Here is a 22,412-nt window from a genome sequence, read left to right as displayed (position 1 = left end):
TGTTACCCAAAATAGGATAGGGAGCTTATCAACCTCACCACAGAACCTTACTTTGCTCCTTTGCAATGCCAGGTCAGTGAAAAACAAGTCACATATCATCTGTGACCTCCTTGTGGACGAAAAAGCCGACCTGGCCTGCCTCACAGAGACCTGGCTGGGAGAGGATAGTGCCATCACTGGAATCAAGCCCTCCAAGCCGGGTACTCTGTCATTGAGCAAGTAAGGGAAAGTGGGCGAAGAGGCAGGGTGACTCTGGTTTATAGAGAAAATCTCACCTTGACAAGGATACCTGTCCGGAAGATAGACCACTTTGAGTGTATGTACCTAAGCCTGAAGACTAGGGATAGTATAGGGATTCTGTTGGTATACCATCCACCCCATTGCTTAACCGACTCCCTATCCGAGCTGACACAACTGGTCTTGGAGTTGCTGTTGGAGTCACCTAGGCTTTTAGTCCTGGGCGACTTCAACATGCCACTCAAGACCAGTTTAATCCATGACAGCCATGGGTCTCTCCCAACTGGTCATCGGGCCAACACATTCTGCAGGTCATACTCTCAATGCGGTCTTCTGTACGGAACAGGAATATCCGTGGGCAGAGTTAGTTAATACCTCTGCACTGTCATGGACGGATCATTTCCTGGTCAGGGCTGAACTAAGAGCCACTGTCTGTCTCCCGGAGGTGGAGGACCTATTAGAATAGTCCACCCTCGAAGGCTAATGGAACCAACTGGATTCCAGAAAGCCCTAGAGGGGTTGTTGGTTGATAATGCGGTGATTCTGTTGAAGCTCTGGTGAACACATGGAACACTGATCTTACCAGGGCTATTGACACAATCGCTCCCAAGTGTCCTTTCCTACCTGATTTGAATCGAAAGCCCTGATATACCAGAGAACTGAAGAATGTGAAGTTGGTGGGACAATGACTAGAATGCAAATGGTGCTCAACTGGACTCTTATGTGACAGAACTCGTCATAAGAAATTTCTTTATTCTTATAGAGAGGCAATAAAAGCAACGAGGCGATCCTCGTCTGCTCGCATTGCATCTGCAAAGTCTCGTCCAGCAGAGCTGTTTAGGGTGGTGAGAGAACTAATGGTGATGCCATCTACCCAGAACCCTCTACTGAAGCCGACAACAGTCTGCTATGATGCATTTAACAACTACTCTGCAGGTAAAATCTCTCAGATAAGAGCCCACCTGGACACCAATATTGGGGCAAAATCAACTGATGAGGTGTCCAGTCAATCCATTTATGAGACTAGACTAGATCAATTTGAGCTTGTGAGTACTGATGATGTGGAAAAGATCCTTGGAAAAGTGAGGAAAACGACATGCCCTCTTGACCCCTGCCCATCATGGCTGGCCATCCAGGGGGGTGATGCCTTGATGGCATTTCTTAGACATGTCATCAATGCATCCCTTAGGGAAGGTTATGTACCATCTGCCTTAAAGGAAGCGGTGATTAGACCGCTTCTGAAAAAACCTTCCCTGGACATAAAAAATTATAGGCCTGTTTCCCATCTGCCATTCTTGAGTAAGGTGATCGAGAGGGCTGTCCCTCTTCAGCTCCAAGTGGTCATGGATGAAGCCGATTTTCTAGATTCATTTCAAATTGGCTTCAGGACAGGATATGGGGTGGAGACTGCCATGGTCGCCTTAACTGATGACCTTCGTCTAAGCACTGACAGAGGAAGCGTGACCCTGCTGGTGCTATTAGACCTCTCAGCAGCATTTGACACAATAGACCATGACATCCTCTTGGAACACCTGAGAGAGCTAGGAATTGGAGGCACTGCTTTGCAGTGGTACCGCTCCTTCCTCTCAGGTAGATTCCAGAGGGTGATGCTCAGGGACAGTTGCTCTTCAAAAACAGAGCTTAATTGTGGCGAACTTCAAGGCGCCATCCTGTCCCCGATGTTATTCAACATCTATATGAAGCTGCTGGGAGAAATCATCCATAGACATGGAGTGGGGTGTTATCAGTATGCTGACGACACCCAAATATACTTCTCCATGTTTCGGTCATCAGCAACGACGACAGATGGCATTTCTCCCCTCAATCAATATCTTGCAGCAGTAATGGACTGGATGAGGGAAAACAAGCTCAAGCTGAATCCAGACAAAACAGAAGTACTTATGGTAGGGCCCACCCAAACCAGGTATCGGGCTGCAACCTCCAGTCCTAGAGGGGTTCACGATCCCCTCAAAAAACTGTGTTCGCAGCTTAGGGGTGCTTCTCAACTCGTCACTTCAGATGAGAAATTAGGTGAATGCAAAGGTCAAGAGTACCTGTTATCAGCTCCGGCTGATATGTCAGCTGCGCCCTTTCCTGGAGCCAGGTGACCTCGAAACTGTAGTACGCGCACTGGTAACCTCAAGACTTGATCTTTGCAATGAGCTCTACATGGGGCTACCCTTGTGCCTAGTCCGGAAACTCCAGTTGGTACAGAATATGGCAGCCAGCTTAGTCACAGCAACAGCGAGGAGTGACCACATAACACCAATATTGAAGTCACTCCACTGGCTGCCTATTAGTTTCCAGGGACAGTACAAGGAGTTGGTCATTACCTTTATAGCCCTCCATGGCTTGGGCCCAACCTATTTAAGGGATCGCCTCCTTCCATACAATCTGCCCCGCACTCTTAGATCCTCTGGAAGGAATTTGTTGCAGTCCACAAAGATCAGATTGACAGCGACCTCCCAGAGGACTTTTTCCACGATTGCTCCAACTTTATGGAATGGCCTGCCAGACGAGATCCATCAAATTACCAACCAAGAAAGCTGTCAAGACGGATCTCTTCCGGCAGGCCTTCCTGGAATAGAACCCGGCCACATAAAGAACCCCCCACAGATATATACAAGTGAAGACTCTGCCCACCATTATTCTATTATTGTATTATTGTTTTTAGATTTTATAGTATGTAATTTTAATGGATAGAATTGTTTAATCCTTTTTTAAGGCAGGGTGGAAATTGTATATATTGCATTTTTTAAAGGTTGTACGCCGCTTTGATTGTAGTAACAAAAGGTGGGATATAAATTAAAGTTTTATTATTATAAAGTTTTATTTATTATGATGCTGAAAAGGGAAGAGCAAGAATGTGCCACTCTGCAAGGAGGGTGCAAAGCCCAAATCCAGTGAGGAAAATGTGAGTGAGAAATGATGGAGAGGTTGGGGCTCCAAGATCTGTGGGGAGGAGAAGAGTGGCTGAAAACTCACCATCTCCATGCCGTTTTTCTTCATACGGCGGCAGGATTTGAGGTAAGTGCGGATGCGTTTGCGAGCCCGCTCCTGGAACTCGGGGAACTGCCGGCTGCAGGATTCAATGATGGCCTGGATTTTCTCTTTGGGCTGCTTGGAGATGGGAACCATGCGATCCAGGTTCTCATCCACAAAAAGGCGGACAAACATCTGTGGATATAATTAGAAACACAGAAGCTGCATTAGACTGCCGGAGTGCTTGTCTATGTGCAGCCAAATCTGTCAACTTCAGGGGTGAGTGACTTCAAGGAGGGGGGAAACAGGCCAGGAGCCAATCTTGACCCCCATGAACCTCCTATGGGCTGCAGTGTTACTTCCTAGTGCACTTGAAGTGATACCATATAACTTCTGGGTTTTTATTTACTTTTTGGTCATCATTTGGTGCTAATGTTTGACTAGGGGGAAAAACAGATTTGGGGGAGAGGAGGGCAAATGCTCCAAATTGCATCGAAAAGAAAATTAAGTCCAGGGTGGTTTGAGGGCCATATGCAGCTCATGGGCAGTATCTCTCCAACCCCAGCCTACACTGAAGGCCTTGCCTTTCCAAGATTTCCAGAAGAGAAGCATTTCTTCCATCACCTGTTACAATGAGGTCATTTTAAATCTAGATATTGCCAGGGGCTAAACCTGGGACCTTCTGCTTTTGCTGTGGCACTGGGTTCTAGTTCCCTCCTGCAGGGATCACCCCCTCAAGCCCCTCCTCGGAGGAAGCCACACTGCCCCAATCTAGGTGTTGTGCCCATACATTGAAGGCCTTTAGCCGCTCTGGGTCCATCCCTTCTGAGTCGTTCATCTTGTCATTGTCTTCATGGTCGTCGTGATCGTCGTCGTCATCGTCAGCGGCAGGAGCTCTGCCAACAGTCAGGTCTTCGACCTCCGTCTTGACAGAGTCGTAACTGCCGGAGCTGTATGGAGGAGACTGTTGGAAAAGACAAGGAATCACCACTTCGTTGCTGCCATTCATCCTGCCACCCTTACTTGGCCTTTGGGTCTCTCCTGGGACCCTCCATATCTACATGTCTGGGTTTCTGTAGACAACTTTGGCAAAGCTTCTTCCTGACAAATCATGCCTACCTGACAAAGAGAGCAATTCTACCCTCCTTCAGCCACAACAGCAGTGAGAGGAGCAAGTGAAGAAGAGCTAGGTACAAAAAGGGACAATTCTTTTGATACCACCATGTCATTTGGCCATGCGTTAGGAAGGCCTACGCTAGTAGTAGCCTCACTGCTCACCCCCCCCCCCCAAGCCCTTTGGTTCCTCCTGTGAGAATGTAAACAAAGCCCTGAGGTAGACCAAGACCAAAGGCCCCTTGTCGTCCACCATCCTGTTTCCTATAGTGGACAAACAGATGCCTCTGTGAGGTCTACAAGAAGACCTCTGGGGTTGACAGCCCTCCACTGTTGATGTTCCCCAGAGACTGTCTTCCAGGGACATTCTGTCTTGGATTTTGAGAGCAGCAAATGGATGTCATAGCTAGTATCCCCTTAGCCTCAATGAATATTAGGAAAAAGTTCTTGACTGTAAGAACCATCCAGCAGTGAGATAATCTTCTTCTCCCTTATGTGGCAGTCTTAAATAGATGTTGGATATCCATCTTTTGGGAACGCATTAACTGTGTGTTCCTGCAGGTATGTTCTTTGCAGCCTCTCCCACGGTTATGATCCTAACCCCTGGGTTCACCCTCCCTCCCCACCTCTCCCTCAGACACACCTCTGCTGTGCTTTTGGCTCCATACTTTGTACGGCTCCGCAGGCCATCGGCGCTGCAACCGTCCGACGGGTAGGTTGGGGTGATGTGGGCAGGTGCCAACTTGTCACATAGATTGATAGGCTGGTCCTCTGAGGAGGTGCTGAAATCCATGGGGGCAGGGGCGCCATTCCCGTTCATCTCCGGATAGGCAGCATCCCCCTGCGTGCTGCTCGAGGTGGACGGGTTCAAGGTGGAGGAGCCATTCCCACTGCAGCTCTCTGATGAGGAGTCATCTGCAAAGAGAACATGATCTTGGTTACCTAGAGGTCTGCAGAGCAGAAATTGTGGCAGGGCCACAAAGCAAACAAATAGAAGAATTTCACTCTGCACCCCAAACCTTATTCCTTACCCTCAACTTCCTCCTGAAAGAAAACGGACAGGCTGGCCCTTCCAGAAACACTTGCCAGCCATTACCCATTTGGTTGACTCTTTTTTTCTCTGGATCTGGGAGTCCAAGTAGACCACAAATTGAACATGAGTCAACAGTGCGATACCACAGCTAACAAGGCCAATGCGATTTTAATAATAATAATAATAATAATAATAATAATAATAATAATAATAATAATAAATATTTTCCTGCCTCTCCCTACGGATTGAGGCGGGATTACAGCCAGTATCAATTCACAATACACCACAATTACAATTAGATAAAATCAACTCATATAATAACACATCCCTTAAAAACACACAAATCACAATACAATTTAAAAAAGAGAACGTCCTGAGGTAGATATATATTTGGGGTGATTTTTTCTACAGAGGGTCAGGAGGGTATGCTTGCTGGAAGAGATAGGTTTTCAGCACCTTCTTAAAGGCGTCCAGGGTGGAAATGAGGCGAATCTCTTCTGGGAGGTTATTCCAATACGTAGGGGCCATGGCTGTGAACGCTCTTTGGTGAGTGGCTGTTAATCTCACTCTGGGGTGTTCAAGTAGGAGATTTCCAGTTGTTCTGAGGGTGCGGGGCGGATTGTGTAGGGAGAGGCGTTCCCTCAAGTAACTCGGGCCCAAGCCATGTAGGGCTTTAAAGGTAACGACCAACACTTTTAGACAAGTATAGTGTCTAGATCAAGAGAAGTAATAGTGCCACTGTATTCTGCTTTGGTCAGGCCCCACCTGGAATATTGTGTCCAGTTTTGGGAACCATAATTCAGAAAGGACATTGAGAAACTGGAGCGTGTCCAAAGAAGAGCAACTAAAATGGTGAAGGGCCTGGAAACCATGAAGCCCTATGAGGAACGACTGAGGGAGCTGGGGATGTTTAGCCTGGAGAAGAGAAGGTTAAGAGGTGATATGATAGCCCTGTTTAAATATGTGAAGGGATGCCATATTGATGAGGGAGCAAGCTTGCTTTCTGCTGCTCTAGAGACTAGAACCCAGAACAATGGATGGAAGCTCCAGGAAAAGAGATTTCAGCTCAACATTAGGAGCAACTTCCTGACAGTAAAGGCTGTTCAACAGTGGAACACACTCCTTCCTTGGAGATTTTGGTGGAGCCTCCTTCCTTGGAGGTCTTTAAACAGAGGCTGGATGGCCATCTGTCATTGGGGATGCTTTGATTGAGAGTTTATGCATGGCAGAATGGGCTTGGACTGGATGGCCCTTGCGGTCTCTTCCAACTTTTTGATTCTATGATTCTATAAAAGGGGCAGCCAGGGAGTTGCCATTTCAAAATTCAGTGCAGCTACACACTCACACTGCTCTCAGCAGCAAAAGTATTGCAGCAGCAGCAGCATCACAGCACTGGCCTTCCTTGCTTTTTACTTGCAGCTCAAGGAGACAACAGCCTACATTCTGTTGTTAGTCCTGGACTGAAGTAGACTGATTCAATCAATGGGATTTACCTACATTTTTATTATTCCACAACTCATTAATTGTTTTCATAGAGACCACCTATAAAGCCCTACATGGCCTGGGTCCAGTCTACTTGAAGGAACTCCTCCTCCCATATAGTCCTCCCCGTACAATCCGGTCCTCCAGGAAAAACCTCCTACAAATAAGAAAGACCAGATCGGCGGCGACCTCCCGGAGATCTTTCTCGGTCGCCGCCCAAAAATTTGGAATGACCTGCCAGAAGAAATTCGCCAACTATCCTCGCTGGAGGCTTTCAAAAAGGCGACAAAAACCCTTCTCTTCCGGCAGGCCTACCCAGACTGAAAATTGCCCAGAACCAATTGAACCTTTTCCACACCTCTTTCATCGCGGATTGTGCAATAATTGTGATGTGTTGTTATATATTTTAACTGTGTCCTACTATGTAATTTTAAATTTGGGTGGGAGGGTTAGACAGGATTTTTGTGGGTTTTAATGTTTGATTTTTATGTACTATATAATGTTGTTACCCGCCTTGATCCCCAAAACGGAAGAGGCAGGATATAAATAAATATTTCATTCATTCCCTTCATAACTATAGTTTTTTTGTGGGATTTTTGGGCTATGTGGTCATGTTCTAGAAGAGTTTATTCCTGACATTTCACCAGCATCTGTGGCTGGCATCTTCAGACAGTGCATTTTAAGTGTTTCCTTTACATTTTCATACTCCTTTCTCTCCTCAACAAACTGAGTCAGTATTCTCCAATTACTAAACCAAACCTTTTCTTTCAACTGACCAAAATAAATCCTGCTTTTTCCCTTATAAAAACAAACATCATATACTCTGATATATGTTGCTTCCATCTATTTACAGTTCCACCTTTCTTTATCTTTCCACCCATATGCAATCCCTGCATGTGCTGCTATAATTAATTGTTTGATTAAATATGTCTCCTCCTTCTGTAATCCTATATTCCCAACATTACTAGTTATACATCTTTCTTTCTTTAAGTGAATTTTCAAACTATTATCTTATTAATTTCTTGTTCTGTTTCCTTCCAAAATCTTTGTAATTTGCGACACTCCCACCACATATGGATAAAGGTTCCTTTGCTCCCCCACAATTCATTATTGTACATAGGTCTACTCTAGTTGGCAATGAGCAACAGGAGGCCAGCCAATGTATGGAAGACACTTTCAAGACTCTGCACGCATGTCAGAATTAGGTGCAGGACAATGGCAACCTCAGCCACATGTCTTGGGAGTCCAATCTTGTGTCCATCTGACTTGAAACTCTTAGTAGCATCTCCATTTTCTTGGGAGTGTCGTGAATTGGTTGATGGCTCACAGAGGAGACAAGAGAATTTTACTGGGGAATGTCCCATTCTCCACCAGCTTTAAGCAAGGTATGGGCAACTATTTCCCCATCTCTCTCAACCCTGAGGCCACAGGGCTACTTCTAGTTCCACAGACTGGTCCAAATATGGCTGGTTTTCAAGGTATGTATGTATTGGGGGGGGGGGGGGAGGGGGGGGGGGGGGCAAGCTTCCATTTCTGTGGTGGTTTGGGTAGGTTTTTGTGTTTTTCAGCCATTTTCTAACTATTTGTTTTTACAATAGACCTTTCGGTTCCGGATCACCCCACAGATGGAGAAAAATGCAGACACTCAAGTCCCGTATTATTCAGTTAGTGGGAACGTGTCCATAAGCATGCACTGTCATTAAATAATATGGGGTTTGGTGAACCACAGACACTCTAATTTGCAGATAGTTAGCCCACCAATGCGGTGGTCCCACTGTATTTAATATATAAATATTAATATAAATAAAAAATGGAGGTTACATAGGGGATTCAGGGCTGTGATATGGGATTCTAGGGGCCACACTTTTCTCCATTAGGGCTTGAACCAAAAAGCAGCTCTGCCTTCCTCTAATACAGCAGTTCTCAACCTGGGGGTCAAACAACCCTTTCACAGGGGTCGCCTAAGACCATCGGAAACACATATTTTTAATTACAGTTATGAAGTAGCAAAAAAATAATTTTTTGGTTGGGGGTCACCACAACGTGAGGTACTGTATTAAAGGGTAACGGCATTAGGAAGGCTGAGAACCACTGCTCTAATACAAGGCACTAGTGAGGTTAAATTAGCAATAGATGAAACTTTCATGGAGAAGCAGAGATCGAGGGGATGACAATGGGAGGCCAGAATCGTGGATGAGGATGATGCCAGGGGCTGCACTTTCTCCAGGATAAGACAGTGGTGCTGAGGAAAGGCAGACAAAATTTTCCAGCTCTGAGCAGCCTATTTCTCCAATGCCTGCCTTCCTCCACCACTGCCGCACTCAGGGCTTTTCTCCTTCTGCTTCTGCAATAGCCAACACAGTGTAGTTATGTCGGTCTGAAGCACCCACAGGATTACAGACATGGTCCCTTGCCTGCTCTGCTATGAATCGGAATGAGAGTGCCATGTGTTTAAGCCGACAGGCAGTAGGAGCTTGACAAGAAGGTGGGGCACCATCCACGCTAAGCCCGGCACGTGCTTGATGCCGGACTTCTTCTGATTGGCCAAAGCTCACTCTGTCCCATAGAAAGAACTGAGAGATTGGGGTTTTCTCTGTAATTCCCTGTCTGGCCCTGAGCAAAACTCTTCCTCAGACTACCTATTCATTCCACTGGAACTTCTGCCACGGCTGCCTGGGTCTCCTTCACAGGTCCCTTCCCTTCCCCTTCCCCTTCTCCTTTCCCATCCCTTCAAAACCCATCCTTCTCAGCAAGCCAGACTGCTGAGGATGTACCCCCACCACCATCACCACTGCCGCTATCTCCCACACAGTTGCCAGGCTCTGCTCCCCTGGTTCCCATGGAGATCGCCTACGTGCCTTGTCTGTCCCCCCCAGACTCATTTGTTTCAGCCCTGGCATCCATCACACGGAGCAGGTCTCCCTGTCTCCAGGAGGGCAGCAGCTCTGCCTCCTTGCACACTCCAGCCCTGCTGGCCCCCTCTTCTTCAGTCCCTCTGCCTACATCCCCAGGCACCCTTTCACCAGGCATCTCTCCTCCAGGGACGTAGCTAGGATTTTAGGAAGGGGGGGGGGTCCAGACTAAGTGCCCCCCTTATAATGGGGCTTGAAAGCGGGGGGGCGGCGGCACACCCCACACTTTTTTTTTAAGGGGGGGGGGGGGTCCGGACCCCAGGAACCCCCCCCCTTGGATACGTCCCTGTCTCCTTTCTTGGAAAGCAAGGAAGGGAACACTGTGGATATAGCATATCTTGTTCAGTAAGGCCTTTGAGGAGGGAGCAAGCTTGTTTTCTGCTGCTCCAGAGGCTAGGACCCGGAGCAATGGATGCAAGCTAAAGGAAAAGAGATTCCAGTTCAACATTAGGAGGAACTTCCTGACAGTAAGGGCTGTTCAACAGTGGAACACACTCTTTCCTCGGAGTGGTGGAGTCTCCTTCCTTAGAGGTTTTTAAACAGAGGCTGGATGGCCATCTGTTGGGGATGCTTTGATTTAGATTTTCTGCATGGCAGGGGATTGGACTGGATGGCCCTTGCGGTCTCTTCCAACTCTACGTTTCTATGATTCTATGATTCTTTGGAGGTCTTTAAAGAGGGGCTGGATGGCCATCTGTTCCAGGGAGGGCTTTGATTCTGTGTCCCAGCATGGCAGGGGTTGGAATGGATGACCCTTGAGGTCTCTTTCAACTCTAGGATTCTAGGATTGGGAGGCATGAAGGTCTCTTAGCCTCCTGCTCCGAGGGAACTGGACTCATGCATGACCACTGTATGGACTCTTCCCCAACCCCAGAGGAATGGGCAGAGTGGCAGAGCAAGAGTCTTCATCCTGGGGGATGGACAGGAAACACTGCCAGCCAGGCAGCCTTCCACCAAGGCCTTTGCAACCCACCCCAGCCTTCTGAGCCACAGTAAATCTTCTGATTTGATGAGGTGTTGTGGGGAGAGGGGACAGCAAAGAGAAAAAGGTGAAGTGTTTGCCTGAAGCAGCTTCCTGCACACATGGAGAGCTGGGTACTGGACAAAGGGAACTGGAACTGGAGGTGGGGAGGTCAGGTGCTGACTTCCTGACCTGGTTTGCTCTGCCCCTTCCTTGCTCCCCAGTCAGGGTGACCAGATGTCATCACCGCAAAGGAGGACAAAGCGCTGCAAAATGCAGGGCATTCAAGGGAAAAAAAGGGAGGGCATTACCAAATGAAAGCTGAAGAGACTCATGTAAATATAAATTCATACTTGGTCATGCTCAAAACAGAGGACATTTTGGAATTCCTCCAGAACAGAAGGCTGAAATGTAGGACACATCCTGGAAAAGGAGGATTTCTGCTCATTCTACTCCCAATTCACCAAGTGCTAAGAACCTCAGAAATGGCTTCTTTTGCTTCTCTACCCTCCTGCCCCTTCCAGCCCATTGTGATATGATAATCCTGCTTAAGTATTTGAAGGGGTGTCACACTTGAGGATGGAACAAGCTTGTTTTCTGCTGCTCCAGAGAGCTGAACCTGGAACAAGGGATGCAAAGTACAGGAAAAGAGATTCTACCTCAACATTAGGAAGACCTTCCAGACAGCAAGAGCTCTTCATCAGTGGAAGATGCTCCCTTGGAGAGTGATGGAGTCTCCTTCTTTGGAGGTTTTTCAAGAGGCTGGATGGCTATCTGTCCACGGGCTTTGAGAGTTCCTGCATGGCAGAATGGGGTTGGACTGGATGGCCCTTGGGGTCTCTTCCAGCTCTATAATTCTACCTCCACTGACCTGCACCCAGGTCAGGGCTCTGAAGGGAAAGTTGATCTTTATCATCCTTCATTTTTTACTTACTCCCCCCCAACTCTTAGGTGCACCTCCTATGCCCTCCCTTCAGCCCCTGGCACTTTTGCCCAGTACCCATGTCCACTCCATGCTATTTATTCTGGACTAATCACTGTCACAGATTGAGAATTCCCATCCCACCCATCCATCAAGTCGCTGAAGAGAAAATCCACTCAGATTGTGAGTTTAAGAGGGTGGTTTAAAGGGTACTCGAAAGGTAACTAAGCTGGGCTAAGCAATCCCAAGTACATGCTCCGGCTGCTGGTGGAGGTGGCTCCCCAGGCCCTTCATTTCTTTGGCTTGCAAGGTGGGGATGGGTGCAAATCAAACCTTGCCAAGGCTAGAGGAGCCAATAAGAGCTTCCTTCCTCTGCGGGAAGGACTGGCAGCATCCTAACCAGGGGCCCACTGCAAAATAAAAGGTCCTCTCTCTGAGTTATGTGCTGAGAATCCTTTCCCTAAGAAGGTCCAGGGGCTTTAACAGAGGGCAGCACAGCGGACACCTGCCAGGGAGGCTGAAGGATGGGGGCTGGCAGGGTCAGGCAGGGTCACTGAGGGAGCTTCAGGCTGGAAACTGGAGTATTGCTGCTCCTTCAGTCTGAGAGTTTCACTTTCAGGCTTGGCTGCAAGGTTTTGCTTGCCATCCCCACAAAGGGTTTATTAATCCACCAAAGGAGCAGCGCATGAGGCCATCAAATGGAAGGTGAGTAGAGGACTTATGCAAATAAACCAAGATGTTGCTGCTGTGTGCTTTCAAGCCGTTTCCGACTTACGGCAACACTAAGGCGAACCTTTCACAGTTTTCTTGGCAAATTTCTTCAGAGGAGCTTTGCTATGGCCATCCTCTGAGGCTGAGAGAGTGAGATGTGCCCAAGGTCACCCAGTGGGTTTCCACGGCTGAGCTGGGAATCAAACCCTGCTCTCCAGAGTCCAGTGTGCAAAACACAACACCACACCACGCACATTGGTCAAGCCACATTATCGAAAGAAACCACCCATGCAGACGGAGGTATGACAAAACAGACAGCAGATGCCATCCATGCTGGTGCCCAGGCTGTGACGCACCCTTTCTGCCCCACTGTGCTGGTTCTGGTGGAGCTGCAATCCCATCCTCCACACACACAGATGCACAGACATTCTGCACTGGGGGCATTGTTCCTCTGGAGAGGAGGAGGAGGAGGAGGAGGAGGAAGATTCAGCCTGGCACCCCACAGGGCCTTCCCTCCCCCGCTTTTGCTCTTTCCCAGAGGGAGGCTCCCAGCTTTATCCAATGATGCCTCTCTGAAGGATTAAGGCGAATTATTCCGTGGAGGGAGGCACAAGCTGCTGATGCTGATGCGAGCCAGTTGGCGGTGGCATTGGTGGCCGCACAGGCAGCCTAGGCATCTCCACAGCAACAGAGACACCACCCTTCCCTTTGCCCGTGGCCAATGGCAGGCCGACCCGCAGACCTATGGAAGGGAGACCATGTGGGTCAATGATGGACCTTCTCCAACCCAACCCCCTTGCCTGCTTTGCTCCTTGGAGAGGGAGAGGGAGGGAGGGAGGGAGGGAAGGAGAGAGAGAGAGAGAGAGAGAGAGAGAGAGGAATAGCACTGGCATGGTAGTGAGGGTGACAGTGGGAGGACAAACTGATCCTTCTGCTCTGCAGCCATATTTGCCAGGGATGCCAGGATTCATGGCACCCTTTTCCCTTGGGAGACGGCTTTCTCCACTGCCAGAAGCAATCAAGAGATTATAGGGATCAACAAGGCGAGCCTGTTGCAGACCAAAGGCTCTCTCAGAAGCCATGCAAGGATGCAAGGGCCAAGGACAGACTTTGCTGGAAACATTTGCAAGTCTGTTGCCCTTCCAAGCCACGTCCAAGGGGTCAAAAAGCAAAGGGAAAGGATCTTGCACCTTCCACTCCTTTCGGTGCACACTTGAATACCAATTGGGAGAATTTAAATCCTGAACATAGAACACGGAGTAGAATCACAGAGTTGGAAGAGATCCCAAGGGCCATCCAGACCAAACCCATTCCACAATGCAGGAAGACACCATCAAATCACTGCCTGTAATAGATGGCCATCCAGCTGCTGTTTAAAAACCTCCAAAGGAGGAGTCTCCATCACACTCTGATGGAATTTGTTCCACTGTCAAACAGCCCTTACTGTCAGGAAGTTCCTCCTAATGTTGAGGTGGAATCTCTTTTCCTGCAGCTTACATCCACTGCTACATGTCATATTATCTGGAGCAGCAGAAAACAAGCTTGCTCCCTCCTCCATATGACATCCCTTCTAATATTTAAAAAGGGCTATAATATCACCTCTTAACCATCTCTTTTCCAGGCTGAACATATCCAGCGCTCTAAGTCTTTCCTCATAAGGCATGGTTTCCAGACCCTTTACTATTATGTTTGCCCTTCTCTGGACACGCTCCAGCTTGTCCAAATCCTTCTTAAATTGGGGTGTCCAGAAGTAGGCACAATATTCCAGGTGAGGCCTGACCAAAGCAGAATAGAGTGACACTATTACTTCCCTTGATCTAGACACTGATGCAGCCTACAATGCTACTATGGTTGCATGGAGCCATGTAGAGGCAGTGGAAGTTTTATTCTTTTTTAAAAAGCTCTATTCACTCAGAATTAACTGAAAAACCACCATAAGGGACACTGATTTTTGGATCCATCACTTGCCGTCATTTCTACATCCCTGATGATGGAATATTTACACAACATTTATACATTATTTATACAGAGTCATACAGAGGAATGTAAGGAAAAGAAATGTCCCAGTCCAGCAGGACTTACACTCTAAAACCAGACAGGGCCAAGGAGAGTCTTTCTGTCCTGAATCTTACTGTGTGCCTACAAGTCGTTTCCAACTTATCATGCGGTTTTCTTGGCAGAATTCGTTCAAAGGAGATTTGCCTTTGCATTCCTCTGAGGTTGAGAAAGTGTGATTTTTGTCCAAAGACACCCAGTGGGTTTCCATGGCCAAGTGGGGATTCAAGCCTTGGTCTCTCTGTTTCCTATTCCAACATTCAAACCACTACGTCATAATCTATTACCAATTAATTTAATTGAACCATGATGTCACTCACCCCAGTACCCCAGTTCATGAGAAGGTGAGCAAATGCATAAATCCAAAGGCCAATGGCATCTTCTTTCATTATTATTATTATTTCTGAAAAGGGAGATGCCACCTTGAAAAGGGGGTATTTCAGAACTACAGTAAAAAGTGGACAGCATGGATCATGTTCTCAGTGCACCAAACCCCAGAACTCCCAGAACTCTATGTGCTGTGTTAGCTGAAGGATTATGGGCTTTGTAATACAAAAGGTAACATTCCTCATGTTTTTGCTTCAGCCCAAGCCATAGAATCATAGAGTTGGAAGAGACACCAAGGGCCATTCAGTCCAACCCCATTCTGCCATGCAGGAACTCACAATCAAAGCATCTCTGACAGATGGCCATCCAGGCTCTGTTTAAAGACCTCCAGGGAGGGAGACTCCACCACTCTCCGAGGGAATGTCTTCCACTGTCAAACAAGCCTTACTTCCAGGAAGTTCCTCCTAATGTTGAGGAGGAATCTCTTTTCCTGTAGCTTGCACCCATTGTTCTGGGTCTTATTCTCTGGAGCAGCAGAAAACAAGCTTGCTCCCTCCTTATTATGACATCCCTTCAAATACTTAAAAAGGGCTATCATGTCACCCATTAACTGTCTCTTCTCCAGGCTAAACATCCCCAGTTCCCTCTTTCCTCTTAGGGCTTCATGGTTTCCAGGCCCTTCACCATTTTGGTGGCCCTCCTTTGTACACGCTCCAGTTTCTCAACATCCTTGTTGAATTGTGGTGCCCAGAACGGAGCACAATATTCCAGGTGGAGCCTGACCAAAGCAGAATAGAGTGACAATGTAAGCCAAATGGATCCATCTTGGATCTAGACCATCTGAAACCTGTATTTTTCCATATAACCTCCCAGGAGAGGTTTCTTTGATCTTGTTCCACCAGCAAGCAAATACCATTTTATTTTGATGGGATTTTGGGTTTTCACTGTCTATTGCAGAAGAGGCTTTTAATGCACGGTGGGGGGAGGCTTTGTTCTTAGCCCACTGCCATGTTTAAAACATTTCTAAATTTTCAAATTAATGTTTTTAACAGGACTATTTGGGTTTTTTAAAAAAATTATTTGTATTACACATTGAGTCTCCCGTATTTGGAATTCCAAAATTCAAATTATTCCAAATTCCAAAATTGTCCATACAAATGCCCGAGATACTTTCTAATGATTCAGAGTATACAAACTTTGTCACATGCACAAAAATTATTTAAAGTACTGCATATTAAAATTACCTTCAGGCTATGTATATGAAGTGTATACACAACATATATGAATTTCATGTTTAGAATTGGGTTCCATCTCCAAGATATCTCATTACATATATGCAAATATTCCAAAATCCAAAAAACCCTCAGAAATCCAAAACACTTCTGTTCCCAAGCATTTTGGATAAGGGAGACTGAACGTGTATAAACTGTTTTAGCTGTATTTTGTTTTAAACTATGTTACAATCTGGCGTAATGATTTGAGTATTGGACTGCAACACTGGAGACCAGGTTCAATTCCCAGCTTAGCCAGCAAATCCAATGGGTGACCTTGGGCAAGTCACATGCTCTCAAACTCAAGGAAAGGCAATGGCAAACCTCCTCTGAACAAATCTTGCCATGAAAGCCCCACAATAGTCTTGCCTTTGGGTTGCCATACATTGAAAACGCCTTGAAGACACCTAACCACAAGATCCTGCTATGGGCTCCATAAGCGGAGGAAGGCAGGATTGAAAGTAAACAGGTGATGCCAAAGTGGACAGGTGCTCCAGAATGTCCAGGCCACCTATTCTTCAGCCTTAGGGATCCACCTCCCCAAATCTGGCTAGGAAACCCACACGCCCCTCTCAGCAGCACTCATGCCCGACTTCTACCCTAACCCTAACCCTAACCCTAACTGAAACTGTCACACAACGAGAAAAAAAAACATGATCAGGTAACCCATGAACAAATGCAACAAAAACAAATCACAAACATTGGTGGCAGGTTCGAGAGTCCTGGGTTCAAAGAGCTATCCACTTGCTTACTGCAGCTGACCTAGCCCTTCATCTGTTCTGCCAAATGATGGAAATCATCTTGCTACACTTTCCGCGTTTTCTCCATTTCTGGTCAGGTGCAGGGTGTGATTAAACAAACCCAAATCCTCTCCATCACTTGCCAGGATGAGAAGATCAGAACGACTTATGAAGTGTGGCAGAGCAGGGCCACACTGGTGACTGCTGGTGACTTGCTTTTGCATTGATGAAGGCAGGGCAGCAGATGAGGTGTGTCCTGGGCAAAGATGGCAAAGGATGAGGGTTGGCAATCGAAGCCAGGCTCAGAACGAACAACACGAGTACTCCAGATATGCTGAGTAAGGAGCATCGCGAGGCAATCCAGCCACAAAAGTACACAACCACAATCCACAAGGGCAAAGGCACACCATTACTCCACATGTGACCAGAAGCTGGGTTGTACCACACTCAGGGGAAAGAACGCTTCCAAATTGCTGGCTGCAGGAGAATAGCACAGTCCTGAAGACAGACCACAGGCGTGTACAAATCTCAGTTTGGGAAGCAGAAGAGGAGCAGCACTGCTGTTGTTCACAGGATATGAACTCTCCGCAATGTATGCGCTTTCCTGCTTCATGTACCATCAACCTGTGAGATGTAGGTTGGTGGGTATGTATGCTAGGACCTAGCAGCCCCTTGACTGTGGAACTCTCTCCCACAGGAAGGCAGCCTAGCTCCACCTTGTTTAAGTTTCCAGTGGGCAGAATATTGTTCCTTTGCACAATATTTAGGCATTAAAACAGTGGTGGGGGGGGGGGCAGCCCTGGCTGTTTTGTCTGTGGTTTTAAAAGAATGTTTAAGGAATTGTTTTAGTATCTTTTTTAATGCTTGAAATGTTTTCAACCAATGAACTGAGAAGCAATAAATGAATAGATGAAATAAAAACCCCACGAATTTTGGTCCAAAAGACACTGCAGAAATAATCCACTTTGAGACTGCTTTATTTGTCCTGGCTCAGTGCTATGAAAACCTGGGATTTATAGTTGATTGTGACACCAGAGCTCTCTGACAGAGGAGGCTAAATGTCTTGCAAAACTACAGTTCCCAAAATTCCCTAGCATTCAGCCATGTCAGTAAAAAGCAGTCGCAAATTGGATTATTTCTACAGTGTGTTTTGGACCTTTGCCTTTCTATAAAGAAGGCATGAATATGTCCACCCAGGACCCTTTCTGGAAGCTGTCCCCCATTGCCTCTTGCATAGTCATGGGGGAGAGGAGTAATCCTGAGCACCAGATGCACCTGCACAGAGGTGAGGGGCTGGTTGGAAAGCTCTTCTTCTGTTCAAGCCAACAGGAGGCTTATGCCTGCGACAAAGACAAAGTCCAACCTGGCTTGACTGGGGGAGAGCTGTTGGCAGAGACATCCCTACTGCAGCCCTGCCCTGCCCATCCCAATGCTGATGGGTGTGTGTGTGTAGCAGGGGGGCAATGTGGAGGGAACACTGCACCTTGGCTCTTGGAATCCACTGCAGTGGTGGCACAGGGAGACCAGGGAGGACAACAGCTGCTTATTTTGCAAACTAATGGGGACAGGCTCACTGGCCAGAGAAGGCCCCCTTTCTGGTGGTGCGGCTTTGGCTGGTCACAGGCACCTGCACCTTGGCAGCATGAGTGATGGAGGGGATGTGGCCACCTCCCGCTGCTGCTACAGAATCCTGCTTGAATGGCAAGAAACAGAAAGGGCGGCAGGGAGAGGAAAGTCAAATCGTGCCTCACCCTGTCCCACTGCCAGCCAGGAGACAAAAACCTCCTTTGACTTCAAACAACAATGAGCTTATGCAAGCGCTGTGCTGGGAGTCTGTGGCCCACGGAAAAACCCCAGGCCCTCCCCACAGCAGCAGTCCCACCTATCACTAGCCAGGGATCTGAAGGGCTCCAGAAATAATCCACCAATCGCCACTCGTGAGTCTTTTTCATGATGGGGGAGAATGCTTGCCTCTGGGCGGCCCTGCAGAGGAGGAACGTGGGCTTGGTCCTGTGGGCTTGGTCTTGCCTGGGTAACCCTGGTGGGGTGGGTATGAGTCCCCCACTTTGCTTGCTGCTCAGCCTCCTCAGGAGCCACTCTGCCACCCCTGACAGGTCCTCCCTGCTTGAAGAAAAGAGAAACTGCAATGGTTTCTGCCAAAGGGACGTTAAATTGGCCTCCGGGTTCCCCGCATGGTGGAGGGCATTATCTGGCTTGGAGCATCCCCCAGTCCTCTCTCTTTCTGTAACAGCAGCCAGGCAAGATGCAAAGAGCCATAAATTATTCACTGGCTGAGGGATGAGAGCTGGGAGGGAGATAAGGGGGGAGTGGTGAAGGGACATTAGGCTCAGGACAGATTAGGGAGCAAAACCCAGCAGAGAAGCCACAGCAGAGAGGGACAGACAGCAGCTTGAACCAGATGCACAAAAGGGAGCGGATGGACACAGGGATGGATTCACACCTACATCCATGTTTGCACTGCGATCCTGGCCAATGCCTGCTCTGACCCACTAAGCTCCTGCCCCAGATTAAGAGAAGGAGCTCCACAAGCATGGCTGGGAACGCTAACCTTGCCTAGCTCTGCCCCACAACAGACACTGACACAGACCAGACAGACTTTTTTCTAGGTGCTTGAAAACCACAAGGGTCTTCTTGGGTTACCTTGTTACCTGGCAGACAAAACCTCGGCGCTTTCCCTGTATGGAGGTCCGCAGGCACCATGGAGACAGAAAGCTGGTAACTGTGCCTTTAGTGTGATGAAGCTGGGCTGGGCTTGGGGGAGTGCGGGAGGCAGAGAGGACAAAGTAGTACTGTTCCGGGGGCTGCCTGCTGGATGTGAAAGGTGTCTCCCTGTACCAGTGCCCCCCAGCCCTTCCATTCCTTTCCCTTGCCTGCACAGGAGTCCCTGTGCCCAAGTGTGCTGGGAACGCATGGGATGCAAGAGAGACAGTGGCCTTTCCCCATTTGCAAGTGATGGCCACGTTTCTATTAGAAGAAAACAGTGCTCTAAAGCAGAGACCCTCCCCTGTCCTGGTACTGTAGGTCTGCTACACAGCATGACATGGCCCAGGTTCCTCACCACGGGCATGCGGATGCATGCGCATGCAAACACATATACCATCCTGGGAAATCTTCGCTTAAGCTTCTCCTTTCTAAAACTAAGAGGGACAAAAACTCAACCTAGCTGGAAAGCTACATCTCTTGCTATGATATTTCCTTCTCCCTGATCTCTGAGGTGCAAGGATTAGTGGCGCTTCGTCAAGGCAGGAGTCTACCCATGGACGTGCCCCCTCTCATTACGGTCGGCCCTCTATATCCACAGATTCAAGCACCCATGGCTTGAAAATATTTTTTTTAAAAATACATAAATTCCAAAAATCAAACCTTGATGTTGCTATTTTATATGCCATTTCTCTACGCCATTGTATTTGCTTCTGTTATCCCTGAGGAGTCCTGGAACCAAACCATAGTGGATACCATGGGCCCACTGTACTTTCTACCTATAGGAACCTGCTGGGGCTTTCCTATCTTCAGGAGAGGCCCTTCTCTCAGTGGCACGGCCTTCCTATGTATATTTGGCAAGAACATGGGGAACAGGGCCTTCTCAGCAGCGGCTCCCAAGCACTGGACTGTAACTCCATCCCTAGGGAGGCTAGGCTGGCTCCCTCCTTGCTGTCCTTCTGAATCAGCCACTGAAAGCATTTCTGTTCTGATAAACTTTCAGGAATTGACAGCAGTGGGCTTTTAATGTTGAACTGTCTGATGATTTTTTAAATCTTTTTAAAATAGATTTTTAAAGGGTGAATGCTTAATTGTATTTTTAAAATAACACACACACATATTTCATAATTAGCTTACAGTTGTAAACCGCTCAGAGACTGCTTAGGTGGTATATAAATGAAGCTGCTATTGCTATTACTCCCGTTAATACCACACGATGCCTCCATTACTCTTTTACAAATGGGATAAGAACAGGAGAAGTGCGCAGGGGTGTGATAATCTCCCCCCCCCAATTGCGCTATTAACAGGATTTAATGCGATTTAATCACGGGAGAAGGACGTTTGCCTCCTCCATGTAATAATCTCCAATGATCTGTAAGTAAAAGCAGGCATGAGAGACATCCCATTTTGGTAACTGAGAACAGCCTCCTGCCCTAATATATGCAACATCCCCACACAGAACCAATAACAACATACAACACACACCTTTGGGGGTGTTCTATGCTCTATACTGCATCTTGCTGTAAGCCTAGGCTGGGCAAACATTCTTACTGGAAAACTATTAGTACCTGTATTTTAAACTAAAGGAAATGACACCAACCCAGTTCAGTGCTCTTGACACCCTTTCTCATTCTCAACGGTGACAAAAATTCATAATCCCCTATGCAATTTATTTCGCTCCCCTCGGTCAGCAGGCTCTCAAAGCAAATGAGCTTGATTTACATTATTTATGCTGAAGGCAGAACTTGGGTTCTTCTGGACCCCAGAATCTGGACACTGCGAGCCTGAATAATCAGAGTACTTCCTGTAATGTACAAAGAGTAACTTTCCCAATCCAATCAAGAGAAAAGGATTAAATGAGAAGCTGAGAGACTTTGTTAGCAAAAGAGGAACTGCAAGTTCTCTTTAAGAGAGCAGGAAGTGGCGGGAGAGGCCTTCAATCCCCTTCATGCTGCCCTAGGAGAAGACTAGACAGGCCTTTTCCTCTGCCTGGAAAAGACAGAACAGTCCGGCTTGCTGAGGAAAGACAGACCACAACCTCAGCAAGACCCTGGTCTGGGTTTCATGAATTCCAGTGGCTTCCTTTGCAACTTCCTTTGCTGAGGCACTAGGCTGCTTAGGGGATATATTTATTTCCAGCCCATTTCCCAACACACATTGCCTTCCTGTGTCACAAGGCAATGCAAAATAATGGTTCTGCCTTCCTGTCTCCTCTAGCAAGTTCCCTGATTAAACATCTGGCACCCTCATGTCTTGACTAGGGCACCATTCTCCTCTCTGGGCTTCTCCTGTCTCAGCTTAAGGCTGAGATGCCACATGTGAGCATAGCTGCATGTCCAGTTCTGTGCCCTGTCTTAAGGCTGAAATGCCACATGTGAACATAGCTGCATGTCCAGTTCTGTGTCCTCTCACTGCCCAACATCCATCAAGCCCTGGACGGGGGTCCTGCTGCTGTCCCTCACTGGTGAGGAAGGGAAGGGAATGAGGAGCATTTCAGAGCATGGAGAAGCAACCGGTGTCAGCTCAGCCAGAGAAATTAGAGTGCATTCTCAGTTGGAGTGCACCTATTTTTTTCTTCCTCCAGGAGCTCAGAGCATCCAATCTTAAAGGTCTCCTTGCTTCTCCTTCTCTCTGGTAAGAAGGAGCACCTGCAGTCCCTCCTGGACTTAATGCTGTTGCATGTAGGAGATTTTGGATACAGTGCAATGGCAAGAGAATCTCTGAGTCCTGTCCACAAAGGGACTGGTGCACACATAAGCCACTAACAAGCTATCAAAAATGCTGCCGCCAAAATCATTCAGACCATGCAACACTCCTCCTCAAATCCTCCTCTGCTAGCTCCTTCTCATCCAGGATCCAGCACAAACCCCTTGTCCTAGGAACTGGCAAATGTAATATCGGAGCCATTGGCAATCATATTTGAAAACTCCTGGAAAACAGGAGAA

The 22,412-nt window shown here is 47.6% G+C and overlaps 1 protein-coding gene across 7 annotated transcripts in view; it reads right to left on the bottom strand.

Annotated features, from left to right (window-relative positions):
- Window positions 1–22,412, bottom strand: part of NOL4L (nucleolar protein 4 like) — a 203,580-nt gene that overhangs the window by 4,733 nt on the left and 176,435 nt on the right. For all 7 annotated transcript variants that reach the window (XM_042461914.1, XM_042461915.1, XM_042461919.1 and 4 more), the window contains 3 exons: window positions 4,976–5,247; window positions 4,010–4,183; window positions 3,223–3,414 (listed from right to left, as the gene is read on the bottom strand). In XM_042461914.1, the coding sequence (XP_042317848.1) occupies window positions 3,223–3,414; window positions 4,010–4,183; window positions 4,976–5,247 (638 nt within the window). The remainder of the gene's footprint in view (window positions 1–3,222; window positions 3,415–4,009; window positions 4,184–4,975; window positions 5,248–22,412) is intronic.

The sequence above is a fragment of the Sceloporus undulatus genome, chromosome 4 (genome assembly GCF_019175285.1).
Source record: "Sceloporus undulatus isolate JIND9_A2432 ecotype Alabama chromosome 4, SceUnd_v1.1, whole genome shotgun sequence".
In the NCBI taxonomy this organism is placed as follows: Eukaryota; Metazoa; Chordata; class Lepidosauria; order Squamata; family Phrynosomatidae; genus Sceloporus; species Sceloporus undulatus.
The sequence above is the reverse complement of the archived record's forward strand: the minus strand, read 5'-3'. Positions and strand labels throughout refer to the sequence as shown.